The sequence below is a fragment of the Schistocerca serialis genome, chromosome 3 (assembly GCF_023864345.2).
Source record: "Schistocerca serialis cubense isolate TAMUIC-IGC-003099 chromosome 3, iqSchSeri2.2, whole genome shotgun sequence".
Taxonomy (NCBI): domain Eukaryota; kingdom Metazoa; phylum Arthropoda; class Insecta; order Orthoptera; family Acrididae; genus Schistocerca; species Schistocerca serialis.
In genome coordinates, this window is record NC_064640.1 from 557,213,084 (window position 1) to 557,229,094 (window position 16,011).

General features: G+C 41.7%; 1 protein-coding gene across 1 annotated transcript in view; it reads left to right on the forward strand.

Moving 5' to 3' along the window:
- The window catches only part of LOC126471011 (single-minded homolog 2), a 136,438-nt gene that overhangs the window by 45,781 nt on the left and 74,646 nt on the right, over window positions 1-16,011 (forward strand). Inside the window, exon 3 of the mRNA XM_050099070.1 lies at window positions 15,887-15,976. Coding sequence (XP_049955027.1) covers window positions 15,887-15,976 — 90 coding nt within the window. The remainder of the gene's footprint in view (window positions 1-15,886; window positions 15,977-16,011) is intronic.

Sequence of the window (16,011 nt, forward strand, 5' to 3'; positions counted from 1 at the left end):
CCCAAATTTACACCATCCTGAATCTCCTACACTCAATCAAGGAGGGCTGTTCCCTGTACGCAACAGCGCCATCAGCAAACGGGTTCAGGTTGCTGCCCACCGTATCCGAATGATCGTTTACCTGGAGAAAGAACAGGAGTTGTCCTATCACATTTTTTCAGCGCACCCCTGACGTTGCCTTTCTCTCTGATGAACACTCGTCGTCCAGGACAACAAATTGGGTTCTGTTATTCAAAAAGTCTTTTAAGCCTGTCATTTATTTGAAAACGTATTCAGTATTCTTGAACCTTTGTTAACACTTTACACCTTTACAGTATGGTATAGCGTCCAACACTTCCCCGAAATCTAGGAACAGAAAATTAACTTCAATAGTTCTTTTTATGGGTACATAGCCGATGTAAATTTCTTAATGGAAGTCTTTTTCCTGCGCAGGCTGTTCTTTTATTCAGAAATGAACAGTTTGTTTCGTTATTTAGCAATTAGCTAATTTCGCTTTCTTGGGCATTATCAAATTTCATCACAATATAAACTGTTATGCTTGCAGCAGGCTATAATCTATACATTGCGTGAAGAAAAAAAAAAGGCATGTGATATCGTCTATAATAAGAGTTACGTACAACTATAGTAGGTACGGGTGCAACTACCCCGTATGGCGCGGTCAAAGTTCTTTTTCTTTAAAAAAAAAAAAACAGGTGGGTGGGGCGGGAAGAGGATAAAGTGTACCTGCTAATTTCTTTGATATGCATAGTATTTAATTTGAAAACGTTGACCACGACTTGCTGTGTGCTATGTATTCTGGTACGGTGACAAAGCCTGTATAAGGGCTGCCCTCTTTTTTAAATTTTGCATACAGGCTTAATACCCGTGATAGTTGCGCCCGTACCTGTTATAGCTGTGCGACAGTCTTATTAGGGATGCTATCACATGTTGCCTCACCGGTATGCTGCTGGCATAACTATGTTTATCATGATGAAAGTTGATAATGCCCAGTGGGTGAATTAGCTAACTGCTTAATAATGAAATAAACTCAGTTGTTATTTGTTTTCTCTGTCTTAAGCATACTGGAGGTTAAGAATGTTATGTATCAGACACGTTTTGATTTTGTTTAAGAAACATCATCAGTTGTCTTTGGTTTCAAATATTCTTTTTTACGTGTTCTGAAGCAGGAACGTTTTTTCCACTTTGTTAGAAGAGGCTGAAGTCAAGAAAGCTTGGTTGCACTTTCATCCTTTGTGATTTTGCTGGATGCAAAACTGATGGTACTATAGTAAAATTTCAATGAAGACAACTTTTGTGAATATTTACGAAAGTGAAGTGCAAAAAAATCAAATGTAGCGGAAACAAAAGTGGGTTCCTAAAAGCCGAAAAATCGCGAAAGGTTACAGGCCAATTAAGTTTTATCATCAGTATTTGCTAAAACGAGCGTCAAGCCTTTCCACTTCAGGGCATGTAAAAAAGAGCATTAAATACCAACAGCCACTGATGATGCTTTGTAAATAAAAGCAAAACGCATCTGATGTAGAACGCTCTTATACTGCAGTACACTTAAGACGGAAAAAAACAAATAATGATATATACGACGGGACTTTGAAAAATAAGTTAAACATTATTATGGGAGGCCAAGTAACTTTTATTGAATGCTGCAGTACACTTTAAAGTGACACAGATACGTGGCATTATTTTTAAACGTAGTTACCAAGTCGTCGTAAACAACGGTCGGTCGTTGCAAACGACGATCGCAACGTTCTGGCAACTGTTAAACTCCTCAACCATAGAAATCCGCTCCTTGATGACGTACTCATTCGAGAACCGTTGTGCAAACATTCTCACCGTCGAAAAATCTGCGACTGTTGCAAATCAGTTCCTCAGTTACCTAGGCTTTTTCGTCTTTGGCCGATGTCGATGGCCTTACTACCCGATCAACATCAACCACGTCTGTGCGGCCTCGGCCAAATCGTTGGTCCCATTTGACTACGGTTGGATGCGGCACTGCATTTGCTCCATTCACCGCCAGAATTTCCCGGTGGATCTGTGTGCAACTTAGACGTTTTGCCCACAAGAATCGTACTGTCCCACGTAGTTCAACTTTGGAGTACGTTTCCTGTTGCCTACGTTTCCTGTTGCCGCGCTATTATATTCACACTTAATGGTGCACCTGTTATCCGTACCGCACCAGAACTGTGCCTGCAGGAATCACAGAACACGTACTCTCTTCTGGCAATGTGCCACTCTTATCGCTCAGTAGTGTTAGCGGGGAACGAAATGTATTACTTTTTTAAGTTCACTCGTATTTAACAGCTACCTACTGCGGATGATGGCCATTATAAAAAAAAAAGTGTTTTGTTCGAAATACAAGTACAGCCTACGCAGGAGAATTACTTCCATTAAGAAATTTATATCTGTCTGTTGGCCTGCATCCACGCTTGGAAGGCCGTCATGTGTGAACAAAGAAAGAAGTTAAGTTTAGCGAGTTGGAATACTTGATAAGGGCCATCTACTACACGGTTTGAAGTTGTTTATCTCCTACTGCAGGCTGTGCTGTTAATGTCAGCATCGGACTTGAATGACAAGAATCGTGGCTGCGATCAGAGGTGAGGGCATATGTGGCGTTATCTGCGGGCTGTCAACGAGGGACGGTCTCACAAAGGCAGCCGCTGTCGCCGTCACCTCCCGCCGATGGCGGATAACGCCTGCTGGAATCTGCAATTCCGTCCTTTTGTGTCCTTCATCTTCTGACGTCCTGCCGGCACATCGTGTAGTTCGATTTTTCACCGAGGACATATATTTCTGTTACCACTCAGTTACAGTTTATTTTACTGAGCACGACACGTTCCAACACTTTATGATTATCTCATTCTTAGCTGCTTAAAACTTTACAGCATTGCCTTAGAGTATTTCTCGCTAACGAGTGAGATGTCTGTTTGGGCCTCAGAAACTTATTTGTTGCATGTTCTCTGGTGGATACACATACCAATTCTGGAGCCGAAAACTCTTCTTAGTGTTGGATTAATGCTTCTCGGTATACTTAAACTTTCAACGACTTACTCTGTCATCTTCTAACTGTCACACTAATAAGGCATATGGTACTTCCGTTTGTAGTTGGCAGAGTCACGTCATGGAAACGTCACGAAACCATATATAGATCTTACGGGACTTAAGATTGAGGCCTTGAGTTCATGGACCACACACTGCCCTGGTAGCACTGAAGAAAGCTCGACTGTTACTGTTTTATGGCACTCTCCAAGCTAGTCTTTCTTCTGCAAGGCTTTTCATCTTGTAACGGTACCATTTTATACTCTTACTAAAGATCGATCAGTTCATTTTCTGTGACTGCAACATCGCTGACGTGCTAGAAGCTTCTGAAATGACGGGGAATCGCAGGTAGACTGCGCACATTGGAGTGAGCCACTCAGTGGTTAATGGGGAGAAATGACGATCAGGCTGCGGTCCAGAAGCGCGGACAAATTTCCTAAGGAAGGGAACACGTAGAAAACGTGATTAAGTACGACGCTAATGAAGACAGTGATAAGGAGGAGTATTTGAGTGTGTTCGTGGTTGAATATTCAGAAAAGTAGATAGGGGGAGGATTTACAGCATCTGAATATTTATTGCACCCTACTTACTGTATTCAACCCTTGATCTCCCTCTACAGTTTTTATCCTCATATGATCCTCCTCCCACTACTTCACTCCCTAACTAAATTAATTATTCCTTCATATCCTAGTATGTGTCCTATCATTTTATCACATCTTTTAATCAATTTGTACCATAAAGCTCTTTTCTACCCAATTCTAATATCTACCTCCTGATTAGTTTCTCTATCTACTTACCTAGTGTTTACCATTCCTCTGCACGACATTTCAAAAGCTTGTGTTCTCTTCGTATCCGGTACTATATATCGTACGTTTTTCACTGACAAATGAGGTGATACTCAAGACAGATAATTTCGGGAAAGACTTCCCAACACTTAAATTTATATGTACTATTCTATTTCTCTTTTTCAGAGAAGTTTTCTTGCTTTTACCAGTCAATATGTTTTATATTGTCTTTACTTCTGCTGCCCAAACAGCAAAACTCATCTACTACTTTTAGAGTTCCAGTTCCTAATTTCATCCTACGTGCATCATATGAGTTACTTAAATTACATTGCATTTCTCTCGTTTTAGATTTATTTGTGTGTATCTTATAACCTATTTTCAAGTCACTAACAAGTACGCCGCTCGGGGTAGCCGCACGGTCTGGGGCGCCTATCACGGTCCGTGCGGCTCCCGCCGTCGGAAGTTCGAGTCCTCCCTCGGGCATGGGTGTGTGTGTTGTCCTTAGTGTAAGTTAGTTTATGTTAGATTAAGTAGTGCGTAAGCTTATGGACCGATAGCTTCAGCAGTTTGGTCCCATAAGACCTTCCCACAAATTTCCAATTTACTGATAAGTTCCTTCTGCTGATATTCCAACTTCTTTGCCGTCTCCGAGAGAAATGAAATGCCATCATAAACTCTAAAAATTCTTTTTTTCTTCTGGATTTTAACTTCCTTATCTTCCTTTACTGCCTGCTCAGTGCATTTACTGAATAACATGAGGGGTAACTTACAATGTCGTTTGATTCCCTTCTCAATTACTGTCTGCACGCGAGCATCGAGACAGGGTACTCTGAATGTATCATGTATCTTGTTTAGCAATGAAGCCACATTTTCCAATCATGGCCTGGTTAAACGCCGAAACATGGACTGTTGGTCTGTTGAAAATCCTCGTTGCCTTCGTCAGGAGGAACGTCAGCGCCCATGGAGTGTAAACGTGCGGTGTGGGATAGTAAACCATCAGCTCCTATGCCCGTTTTTCCTAGCAGTTCGTCTTCCATGGACGTTAGAAGACTCTCCAGACAAGGAGGAGCCTGTGGTGCCAACATGATGCCCGTCCAGCCCTTAGTGCATGAAGTACTGCAACATGTCTTCAAGGGTCATTTCCAATCGTTGCACTGGACGCACAGGACGTGTACCTTACCAGCCCGTTCCCCGGATCTGACGCCTGTAGCCTTTTTTCTAAGGGGAAAGCTGAAAGATGCTGTATCCAAGGACCTATCAACTACACACGATGATACGCAACGACGTATTACTGCAGTCTGCTCGGACATTTCCGTTGAAATGCTAGCACGCGTGCAACAGTCTTTACATACCAGCCTGGAAGCGTGTATTTCCCCTGCCGATGGTCATTTTGAACACAACCTGTGATGGTCAGTTGTCTCGTTGCTGGTCAAATGGTTCAAATAGCTCTGAGCACTATGGGACTTAACTTCTGAGGTCATCAGTCCCCTAGAACCTAGAACTACTTAAACCTAACTAACCTAAGGACATCACACACATCCATGCCCGAGGCAGGATTCGAACCTGCGACCGTGAGGTCGCGCGGTTTCAGATTGTAGCGCCTAGAACCGCTCGGCCACCCCGGACGGCGGACGGCCGTTACTGGTCAGAATCCCCATAACTAGTGTATGCACTCGTTGTTCTTTAGTGTGTATGACCACAGGTATTGTACAAGATGGTAGGAACTTATCAAAATACGATATGTCGTAAATGACTCGCACTAGAATCCTGCAATAAACACCATTGACATTCTAATTTACCCCACTTTTAGACTGTTAGTGTCAATTGGCATTGTCTCATTTAAAAAAGTATATGTTTGCACGAAAAATACACTTTCTAAGTATTACTATTATCTGTTCATTGGCTACCAATACGAGCTCCTGACTACCAATCCATTCTGTGAAAACCGCACGTCAATAGCTTCTTCCATTCTGCAATATTTGCGGTGCACTTTTAGGTGATTCATCTTGTATATTTCCATTTCTACCCATTAATGTCAAAAATGTACATGGTGCAATGAAGACACTTTGCAAAATAAAACTGAGAGCCTACAGTGACTTTTAAAATGGTTTCAGTATTTAGAAACTGTCTTGCATAATGGTGCCATTATCAAGACTTCTTCATTTCTCAGCTTGTGAGATGTGTTACTCTGCTACAGCAAAAACCAGACGTTTTTTCTCCATTGTCGCGTGTGCAAGCAGGCGTAGCGTAAGCTACTCGACGCACGCAGCGTTAAGGCGAGCATGGAAGTGCGCCAGTTGACTCTCTCGCCCTTGCACTGTACACTCTCCCCTCGCAAGATTCCAAGAGCCCTCCACAAGTGCGCCTCCCCCAGGACACATGTTCCAGCACAGAATTAGAAACACCACTGTCAGCCTTCCAGAGTTAATAACACTAAAAAAAAGTAAAGTACAGCAGTCGCTATTCACCGTGCTAAGTGGAGAAAAACGAAATTCGTTGGTGCATCCCAGCATGTCCGCCACGCCCAGTGTTGATTGGTTAATCTTTTTCTTAAATTCTGTGTTTGCACGGAAAAAATCGAGGACATTTACGCCTTATACAGTTCATTATTTATTTTTCTTCTTCCCACTCATGTTTCAGTACCTTATGTGCCATTTTCAGTATTTTTTTACCATCGTTCGACCTCAGCTAACACTATCTGTTATTTTGTACTGGTAATGTCATACGTAACATACTTTAAACAGCTTGTTACCTGCAACAAAATAAATGTTTGGCTTCTGGAGTCGTCGTCTTCTTTATAAATAATCTTTTACTAGACGTGCTATAGAAATTCATTTTGTTTGCTACAGTTCTTTTAACTCTGACACATACATGCTAATGTTCTGATATTATTTCACAACGAAATCACTAAGTTTCTGCGGTCAGTTTTGTGGCTTCGTAATGAACCAAAAAAAAAGGCTCAAATGGCTCTGAGCACTATGGGACTTAACTTCTGAGGTCATCAGTCCCCTAGAACTTAGAACTACTTAAACCTAACTAACCTAAGGACATCACACACATCCATGTCCGAGGCAGGATTCGAACCTGCGACCGTAGCGGTCGCGCGGTTCCAGACTGAAGCGCCTAGAACCGCTCGGCCAAATTGGCCGGCAATGAACCAAAATAAAGGAAGTATCAGCATACGCGTGCCACAGTGAAAACAGCAATAGTGAAAAAAATAAGTTTTTATAGTATGTCTAGAACAACGGCAAAAACACCATGAAACCTTCCTGTCTCCTCTATACTTCCCTTTTACAATTACCTATGTAACTTTCCCTTAGGATTTCTATCTCTTGCTTATTAATAATAAATGAAATCTTCCATTTGAAATTTATTCTCTTTTACAACCTTCGCATACAAATTTAATTGCTGCTTATTAAAAGTGATTTTCTGATTATTTCGACGAAACATAGAATGTGTCGTCATCGTGGCCCTCAGTCGTTATCTGCAATAACCCAAAACTGTTCCTCACCTTTTTTTTACTGTTACTGGATCGCCATCTGACTGCTACATCGAACTGCGACATGAATATACTTACTCTGGTTTACTATACTCTATTAACAGCTGGTGAGCTGTCATAATAAGTGGCTGTATTTATTACCAAAGCTGACGTTATTCTTTATTAGCAAAGCTGACGTTTTTCTTGAATTAATTTGACTGAAGTTACGTTATTCATAGTTACACTTTTTCTTGACAGCAATAAAATTTTTGCAAAGTTTTATGTTGATGGTTTTTGGGATGGATTATAATCAGTAATGCAACATTGCTGGCAAAAATTAATTATATTCTGAAAACGCTTCAAATATTTACTGTTGGTAATGAAATGATTTTACAAACGTTCAAATGGGACTTACTTTTTACAATAATCTTACAACTAGCATTGCGCAAACGTACCTTCAGTAGTCTTGAGTTTCGCAAAGAAAATAATTCAATAATATTAGTTCCTCTTATGATAATAGTTAGTTGATGTCTCTGTACATCCGTTTATAATCTCTTGTAAATCATAGCTGGTGGCTGGCAGGCACACTACCCCTCTCAACCTCTCGCTTCAGACCTGCTACCAACTCGCTTTACACCTCGCTTACTACTGACTTCCTACGAACGCTAAAGTGCGGTCTCTACCGCCAACAATGCTTTATGGTGCAGACAATTCCTGCTACCACAATTATTTCCAACATGACAAATATTAATTATTCCTACTTAATCCTATTAATAAAATATACACGTCTTTCATAAATTGTGATTTGACAATAGACAATAGAAATATACACGTCTTACAACCATAGCACCTGAAACCAATTGTCTTTTTGCAGTTGTTTAAAGTATTTTGAATTTTACACTACTTTATAAGATACTAATAGTGTTATCGGAGACAGAAAAGCAGAACGTGTTAAAGTGCCGCTTGCGGGTCGGGGATGTGCGCCGGCCTCGGAAGGGAAGCGGCGCGACGGATTAACACCGAGAGTCGGTACGCAGGTCAACTAGCATGTGATTTTTAGACGGCTTCCCACATCCGACTAGGTGATTATTGGGCTGGTACCCAATTCCTGCCTCAGTTACACGATTCATAAACAGTTCGAAAATTTTCGCTAGCTTTCACATGATACGCAGATAGCTGGGGGTGCACATTTTCGGTCGCGGCGGAGGAGGGGGTTGGGAGGGGGGGGGGGGGGAGTGGCGACAGGAAGGGCGTCCGGTCACCGCTGAAAATTAACCATGCCGAATCCGTAAATAATCATGCCGAACCTTTGTCGATGCGGAACAAAAGCACAAGAAAATGAAAGTTATCTGACACAAAATAATTAAAAATACTTACGATAATACATAAAATGCTTAAAAATGTAAGGAGGTAACAAAAACAAATTATAATTTCAGTTTTGTACCTTGTAGTGATTTTACGTAAGGCAAATAATGTAAGTTAAAGGTTTGCGTGTGCGTGAATGTCTGGGCAGCTTAAATGTCTGGGCAATGAAGGAGGCGCCTTCAAGTAAGAGAAGCAGAACAACACACAGTACTTATGAAAATTCCGACGGCACAGGTTCAAATGACTCTGAGCACTATGGGACTTAACATCTGTGGTCATCAGTCACCTAGAACTTAGAACTTCTTAAACCTAACTAACCTAAGGAATCACATACATCCATGCCCGAGGCAGGATTCGAACCTGCGACCGTAACAGTCGCGCGGTTCTGGACTGAAGCGCCTAGAACCGCTCGGCCACCGCGGCTGGCGACGGCACAGGGAACTGGGATTAAATTCCTGAAACGTGTCATGTAAATGTTGTAGCATCTATTAATCTGATCATTATCGATACAGTTGAAAGATTCTGAAGAAAGACGTTACACTTCAATGAAATTAAAAATAAATGAATTACGTTATGCATAAAGGGGAAATTTTCTCCAATTCTTTTGGCTGTTATGCGCTCATCGAAATTTACAATGAGCCGCAATAACCACAATTTCGTGTACCATTTATTACCCTCTACATTTGCTTTAAGCGCGATCGGTGCTCTTAAATCGCACGCATGTTCCGCACAGATAGAAACGAAGCGGTGATGGACGCGATTTTGCGGATAAATGAGACGGTGATTAAATCTCGCTGATGGAGAGTACCATTGTCCGCATGCGTGAGAGCGGCACAATGACTTCCTCTACTCAGCACCTTATCCTAAGAGAGGGCGCAGCGGCTCGAGCTGCCATCTTGGCCTTCGTTCTTCGTACGCAAGAGAACTTGACATCATTATTGTAAATACTTAACGCCAGTATGCATTCGAAAAAAAGAAACTAACTTTCAAGAAAACACGCTTTTGACGACATTTCAGAACTTTTTATTTCGCATGACCTAGATTTCTGCTTCCAAGTTCATTTTCTGGTGTTACAACTTTCTGTAAATGTAAATAATGTATTGTCGTGCACTATGGATGGAAGAATTTAATACTACTAAAGTAATGTTATGGTAATTCTGTACACATCGAGATATTAGAGTGTACAACGAATAAGTAAAGTGATGATACGAGACATTTGTGGTGTAATGTCTGATATTGTTACGTGTAATAATGTTGTTTAGTGACTCACTGCACCACGGAGACAGTAGACCAGAATCTGGCCGCGCGAGATTCACCGAGCGGTCTCAGGCGCTGCAGTCATGGACTGTGCGGTTGGTCCCGGCGGAGGTTCGAGTCCTCCCTCGGGCATGGGTGTGTGTGTTTGTCCTTATGATAATTTAGGTTAAGTGGTGTGTAAGCTTAGGGACTGATGATCTTAGCAGTGAAGCCTCATAAGATTTCACACTCATTTGAACATTTTGAACTAGAATCTGTTCAACTACAAATACATGCAGTCCTCTATGACTAAAAGTGGAATGACTAAGTTTACGTGTAATAAGCGTGGCTCATGTTGTGTGAGAAGGCCGGGAAGATCTGTCTGCATCAGACTGAAGAAATAGTTTATATCCTGGAAACTCCTGAAAGCGGACCCCAATTTTGCGCATCGTTATTCGGAAAATATAGATATTCCATTGATGTCGAAATCTGGCATTAAGGAAAGAGGAAACATATACTTCAAAGAAATTAAAGGATATCCTGATTGATCTCTCTCTCTCCCTCCCCCCCCTCTCTCTCTCTCTTGCTCTTTTTCTATCTGGCTCTATTGCCTCCACCCCATCCCCCCCCCCCCCCCCGCCCACTGATCCCATCCTTAAGCCACCCAGTGAAGGAGTTTCATACGTTGTACCGCAACGCCGTCGTTGAATACTGTCAGAATCTCTGCAAAACCGTAATAACCGATTGTGGATTTAATAGCACTCCACAGTAAATATGGTGCGGATATATACAAAGATAAACTACAGATTTAGCCCCTAATCTACGTTAGATATTTCAGCATCACTGGCACCTATATGCATTAAACTTCTTTGATGTTTACCGTCAGATCTCACTTAGCTTCTTTGATGCTGGTGAATTATATGCTTTGTAGTCCACCAGAAGTAGTGGTCTCTTATCACATGGATGTCCAAGTGCAGTTGTCTGGGCATACCGACCGTAGATCTTTTTCGTTTTTTGCGTAAGTACAATATCTCGGCCAGGAAGTGCCGCTAGAAAGCAAAGGAAAATTCTTTCAGATTATGCAAATAAGCAAGCCTATTGCATCGGATGTTCCAGTTTTACGGCGAAGAACAAAACGTATCGGCCGGCCGGTGTGGCCGAGCGGTTCTAGGCGCTACAGTCGCAGGTTCGAATCCTGCCTCGGGCATGGATGTGTGTGATGTCCTTAGGTTAGTTAGTTTTAAGTAGTTCTAAGTTCTATGAGGCTGATGACCTCAGAAGTTAAGTCCCATAGTGCTCAGAGCCATTTGAACCAAAATGTACCGTTTCAGAATTAGTGAAAGAAAAACAAAGACAGAATCATTTCAAACTCAGGCGTGATCCGGACATTGATAGACTGATCAGAAAATAGGTTCTCCTTTATTTCATATTTGTTTTACTCATACATTCCATTATCCGAATAGCAGGAGATGCAACAGCAATTGATGAAATTGCTACTACATTACCCAAACCTGTAAATGCGTTTAGTGCGTAAAATCAAGCGTCGTAAACAAGAAGACGCTTCGTCAACAAAGTTGACATCAGTAGTCACAAATTTTCGGTTGTTATTATATCACACATGTATTTGGAGCTTGCACGTTTGGTGTAATTCGTTTTCAGAATTTATTTATTTTTGCTGTTCAGGGAGATGTTGCGAAATGTATGCTCTGTAAGATCCATGAAGAACATTTGTAACGCTCTAATGTCAGGAGACACTGATTTATACGAAGGTTATTCTGAAAGTAAGGAACGATCGGTCACGAGATGGAAACCACAGTGAAAATCCGATGAAGTTTTGCACAGGTGTGTTGGGCAGTGTCTCTAGTATGCCCGTCGATCGCATTATGTCGTTCTTTTTAGTTCTGAGCACACAGGGAGTACATAAAGATACCTATAACAATAGTGTCTCCCGCCAACTACGAGAGCCTGGTGAGAAATTTCGCCTGAAGCTAGGCAGCCAACATTACGTAACTGAGGTGCGTTTTCTTCTCCAAGACAATTCTCAGCCGGATTCTGCAGGGGCAATGAAGATGCTCCTGCATCGTTTTCAGTGTTTGATTACACACAATACAGTCTCCCTCTGAGTTTCATCACTGCGCACATGAACCGCTGGCAATGAAGACAACATTTTGGCACAGACAACGAGCTGTAGGCCAGCGTAGAGAATTGGTGGAAAGCACTGGCGGCTGCCTTCTATAACGAGGGTATTGGAAAGTTGGTACAACTCTACGACAAACGTCTAAGTCGGATCGGCGACTATGGAGATAAGTAGCTGTAAGTTGTAGCTAACTGTTGCAAATAAAAGAGTTTTGATTTTCACTGTGGTTTCCATATCGCGACCTATCGTTCCTTAATTCCCGAATAGCCCTCGTACATTCTGCAATTGCGCATCACTTCACTCAAGGCACACACTTGTTTGAGCATGTTTTGAAACGTACAAACAAATGAGCGCATTGAGTGACGTGACGTGCAGCTCCAGATTGGATAAATCCACGTTTGCTGACATTAAATCATTAAAAATGTTCTTCGTGGATCCTTCGGAGCGTACATTTCGTATAACCTCACTTAAGAGCAGAAGTAACTGATTTTTTAAAACGAACGCACCTGATGATCATCGTACGGCATCCGACATACATCGCGTGACTTAATAAAACACGAAAATTGCGCACTGCAAACGTTATTATTTATGCTTTCTGTTCGTTGAATACAGCCACGTCCACAACTGAAAAATACGGACAAAACTACATTTGATATCGTTTGTTCAAACGTGCCAGTACTGATTGCCAAAATTACGAATGAGCTATACAAGTTCTCTTTAAGCAGAAAGTGACATTAATATGTGCAAGAGCATCCGCTACTCAACTCAACTTAAAGCGAAATATATGTTTGTATGTTTGATATGTGAAGTGATCCATTGCCTGTCAACATTTGTGTTGTCACTTATTGTTAATGAGATACATGCTGCAAATGGAGCCAGTAAGACATTAAATTTTGAGTTTTCAGGAAGATTATCTACTCTTCTTGGGGCTACATTTAGCCTGTTTTAACAACAGAGATACGTATACAAAGTGATAGATAATGTGTTTTCTGGCTTACCAATTTTCAGCAGGGTATTCACAGTAAAGGTACAAGGTGCACGAAATACTTTTGGAACAGTAATTTCCTGGTACCATCTGCAGTTACAAAACCAGGAGAGAAATAGTAAAATATTTGTCTAATTTCAACATGGTGAACAAACTCCAAAATCAGAGTATTACATGCGAGTAGTATAGAGATCAGTGACAAGAAGGCATGAAATAGCGTAACGATGGATAATGGTTTGGAGCTCAAAACTTGAGCCGTGCGAAATAAAAAGATCTAAGACAAAGGTAAAAGTGTGTTTGATTTTGACAATTATGCTTCACCATTAAATTACAGGCATGCCAATTAAACCCATCCAATTATTTCCATTTTTGAAACTGGTTTTGCTAAAGAAAGGCAAATCCCATAAGTAGTGCTTGCTTCTTGGTTACTTTTACACAAACGCTGTCTTGAAGTACGTATTTACAGACATGGAAACTGTATTTCGTAATAGTAGATGCATTTATTGCTGAACACTTGTCTGCGACGTTCTTGTTCCTATTTGAAAATGTCGAAAACCTTTCCCTATTTATTCAGATTGAGCAGTCACTCTTGGTATTGGGAAACTTCATAAATTGCGATTGTTGACAAATAACGCAATTAACAAGAGCTATATGGTGCACTTGCAGTGTAGTGCATTGTGTTTCAAACAAAACTCCATAAGATGCGATGCTCATCGTGGCCGATCTTACGTTACGTTACATTTGTTAAACTATGTTTGTCTTCCCTAAGTATAAATCAGTTCCTTTTTTCGTTCTTATTACTTATTTATTTATTGAGACTTTCCTTAATACAGAAATTTCTCTCCAACGTAAAAATACACTCGAAATTTGTTAGATGAGTATCACATACATATTCAGTACTACCTTCTGAAGATGTTCCTCCAAGTACTTCGTTCTTACGCATCCTGCTTTTATGCACCAGATGTTTTCATTGTCTTCCGTACATTTTGAAGCCAGGCAGTCATCGCTCGTCCTCTTCTTCCTCTTCTTCTTCTTCTTCTTCTCATCCTTCTCTTCTCAATTTCTCACCCCAGAATCGGTTTTGGTATTCTTGTTTCCTCCATCGTTCTTACATATCCGTAGCATTTTAATCTCTTTCGATCCATAGCATCACATATTCCTTCTTCCACTTCCATTATCTTTATCACTTAAGCGTTCCTTACGAGGTCTTTCATTGAAATTCTTGCTGATTTTCTCCAGAAATTCGTCTCTTATATTTTCAGCTTCTTTATATGTCTCTGATTAGTTGTCTAGGTCTCTGGTCAATTCAGGACTATACTCTCTAGTATTGACTTGAATATGAGTCTTTTTGTTCTGTTCGTCACATTTCTATTCCATAAGACTGAATTGAGCATACCAGTAACCTTGCTTCATTTCCCAATTATTTTAATAATTTCCATATTTGAATTTCCCACTTTTTCTGTAGTGTACATCAAGTAGAAAAATTGTTGTCCATTTTTTTCCGCTCTATGTATGGCTTTTTTGTTCCTGTGTAAATAAAAAATTCTCATGTGTCAAATTCCAATTATGACTAAACATCACAAACTTATTTAACCTGTTCAGCATCTTTTTACTTCAACATAATTGCCTGTTGAGTACCACCTAAATGATTGGCCGCCCAGTTGGCCGTGCGGTCTAACGCACGGCTTTCCGGTCGGGAAGGAGCTCCTGGTCCCCGGCACGAATCCGCCCGGAGGATTTGTGTCGAGGTCCGGTGAACCGGCCAGTCTGTGGATGGTTTTTAGGCGGTTTTCCATCTGCCTCGGCGAATGCTGGTTCCCCTTATTCCGCCTCAGATACACTATGTCGGCGATTGCTGCGCAAACAAGTTCTCCACGTACGCGTACACCATCATTAATTACTCTACCACGCAAACATAGAGGTTACACTCGTCTGGTGTGAGACGTTCCCTGGAGGGTCCACCGGGGGCCGAACCGCACAATAACCGTGGGTTGGGTGTGGGTGGCGGACGGGTGAAGTGGACTGCGGTAGTCGTCGTGGGATTGTGGACCACTGAGACTGCGGCGGGGACGGAGCCTCTCCGTCGTCTCTAGGTCCCCGGTTAACATACTATACAATACAATACCACCTAAATGAACTGACATACGGTTTAAACTAAACAATTAATCATGTCGACCGTTTTACATACAAACATGGAGAAATAATAAGAGTGTTACAAGACCTGTAACAAACATATTTTTGTCTTCATGCCACATCGTTTTTTCATACTACTTCCTCTTCTGTGCCGGCCGGTGTGGCCGTGCGGTTAAAGGCGCTTCAGTCTGGAATCGCGTGACCGCTACGGTCGCAGGTTCGAATCCTGCCTCGGGCATGGATGTGTGTGATGTCCTTAGGTTAGTTAGGTTTAATTAGTTCTAAGTTCTAGGCGACTGATGACGTCAGAAGTTAAGTCGCATAGTGCTCAGAACCACTTCCTCTTCTGTCCCATTTGTATCAGAATGCCTTACCAAGAACATGTTGCCAGGAACCCACGGTACCATCACCTCACAGAGTTCGAAACTTAGTACATTACCAAGTTGTTCTCAAGCTTTAAATCACCTTTTTTGTTATTGTAAAGTATTTAAGGCATTTTATCCAATGGCTGAAGAGCGGCAACATGGCGCCTGCCAGCCCTCCCCGACTGGGGAAATGTAAATAATTGATAATAGAAAAGGATATTATAAAAAGCAAGTATGTGTAGAAGTCGGTGTAGCGCTGATGGCTTGTAGAAGTAGAGCTGGCGCGCACTGCTCGGAGCCGACGTGCTGCAGTGGAGGCGCGAGGTGTGGTGTGTTGGCATGTTCCTAGCTGGCCATCCCTGTTCCCAGACCCTGGATGGCTTCATCTTCGTGGTGGCGCCCGACGGCAAGATCATGTACATCTCCGAGACGGCGTCCGTGCACCTCGGCCTCTCCCAGGTAGGAGTGTATGCGACTATCCGCACTCTAATCTA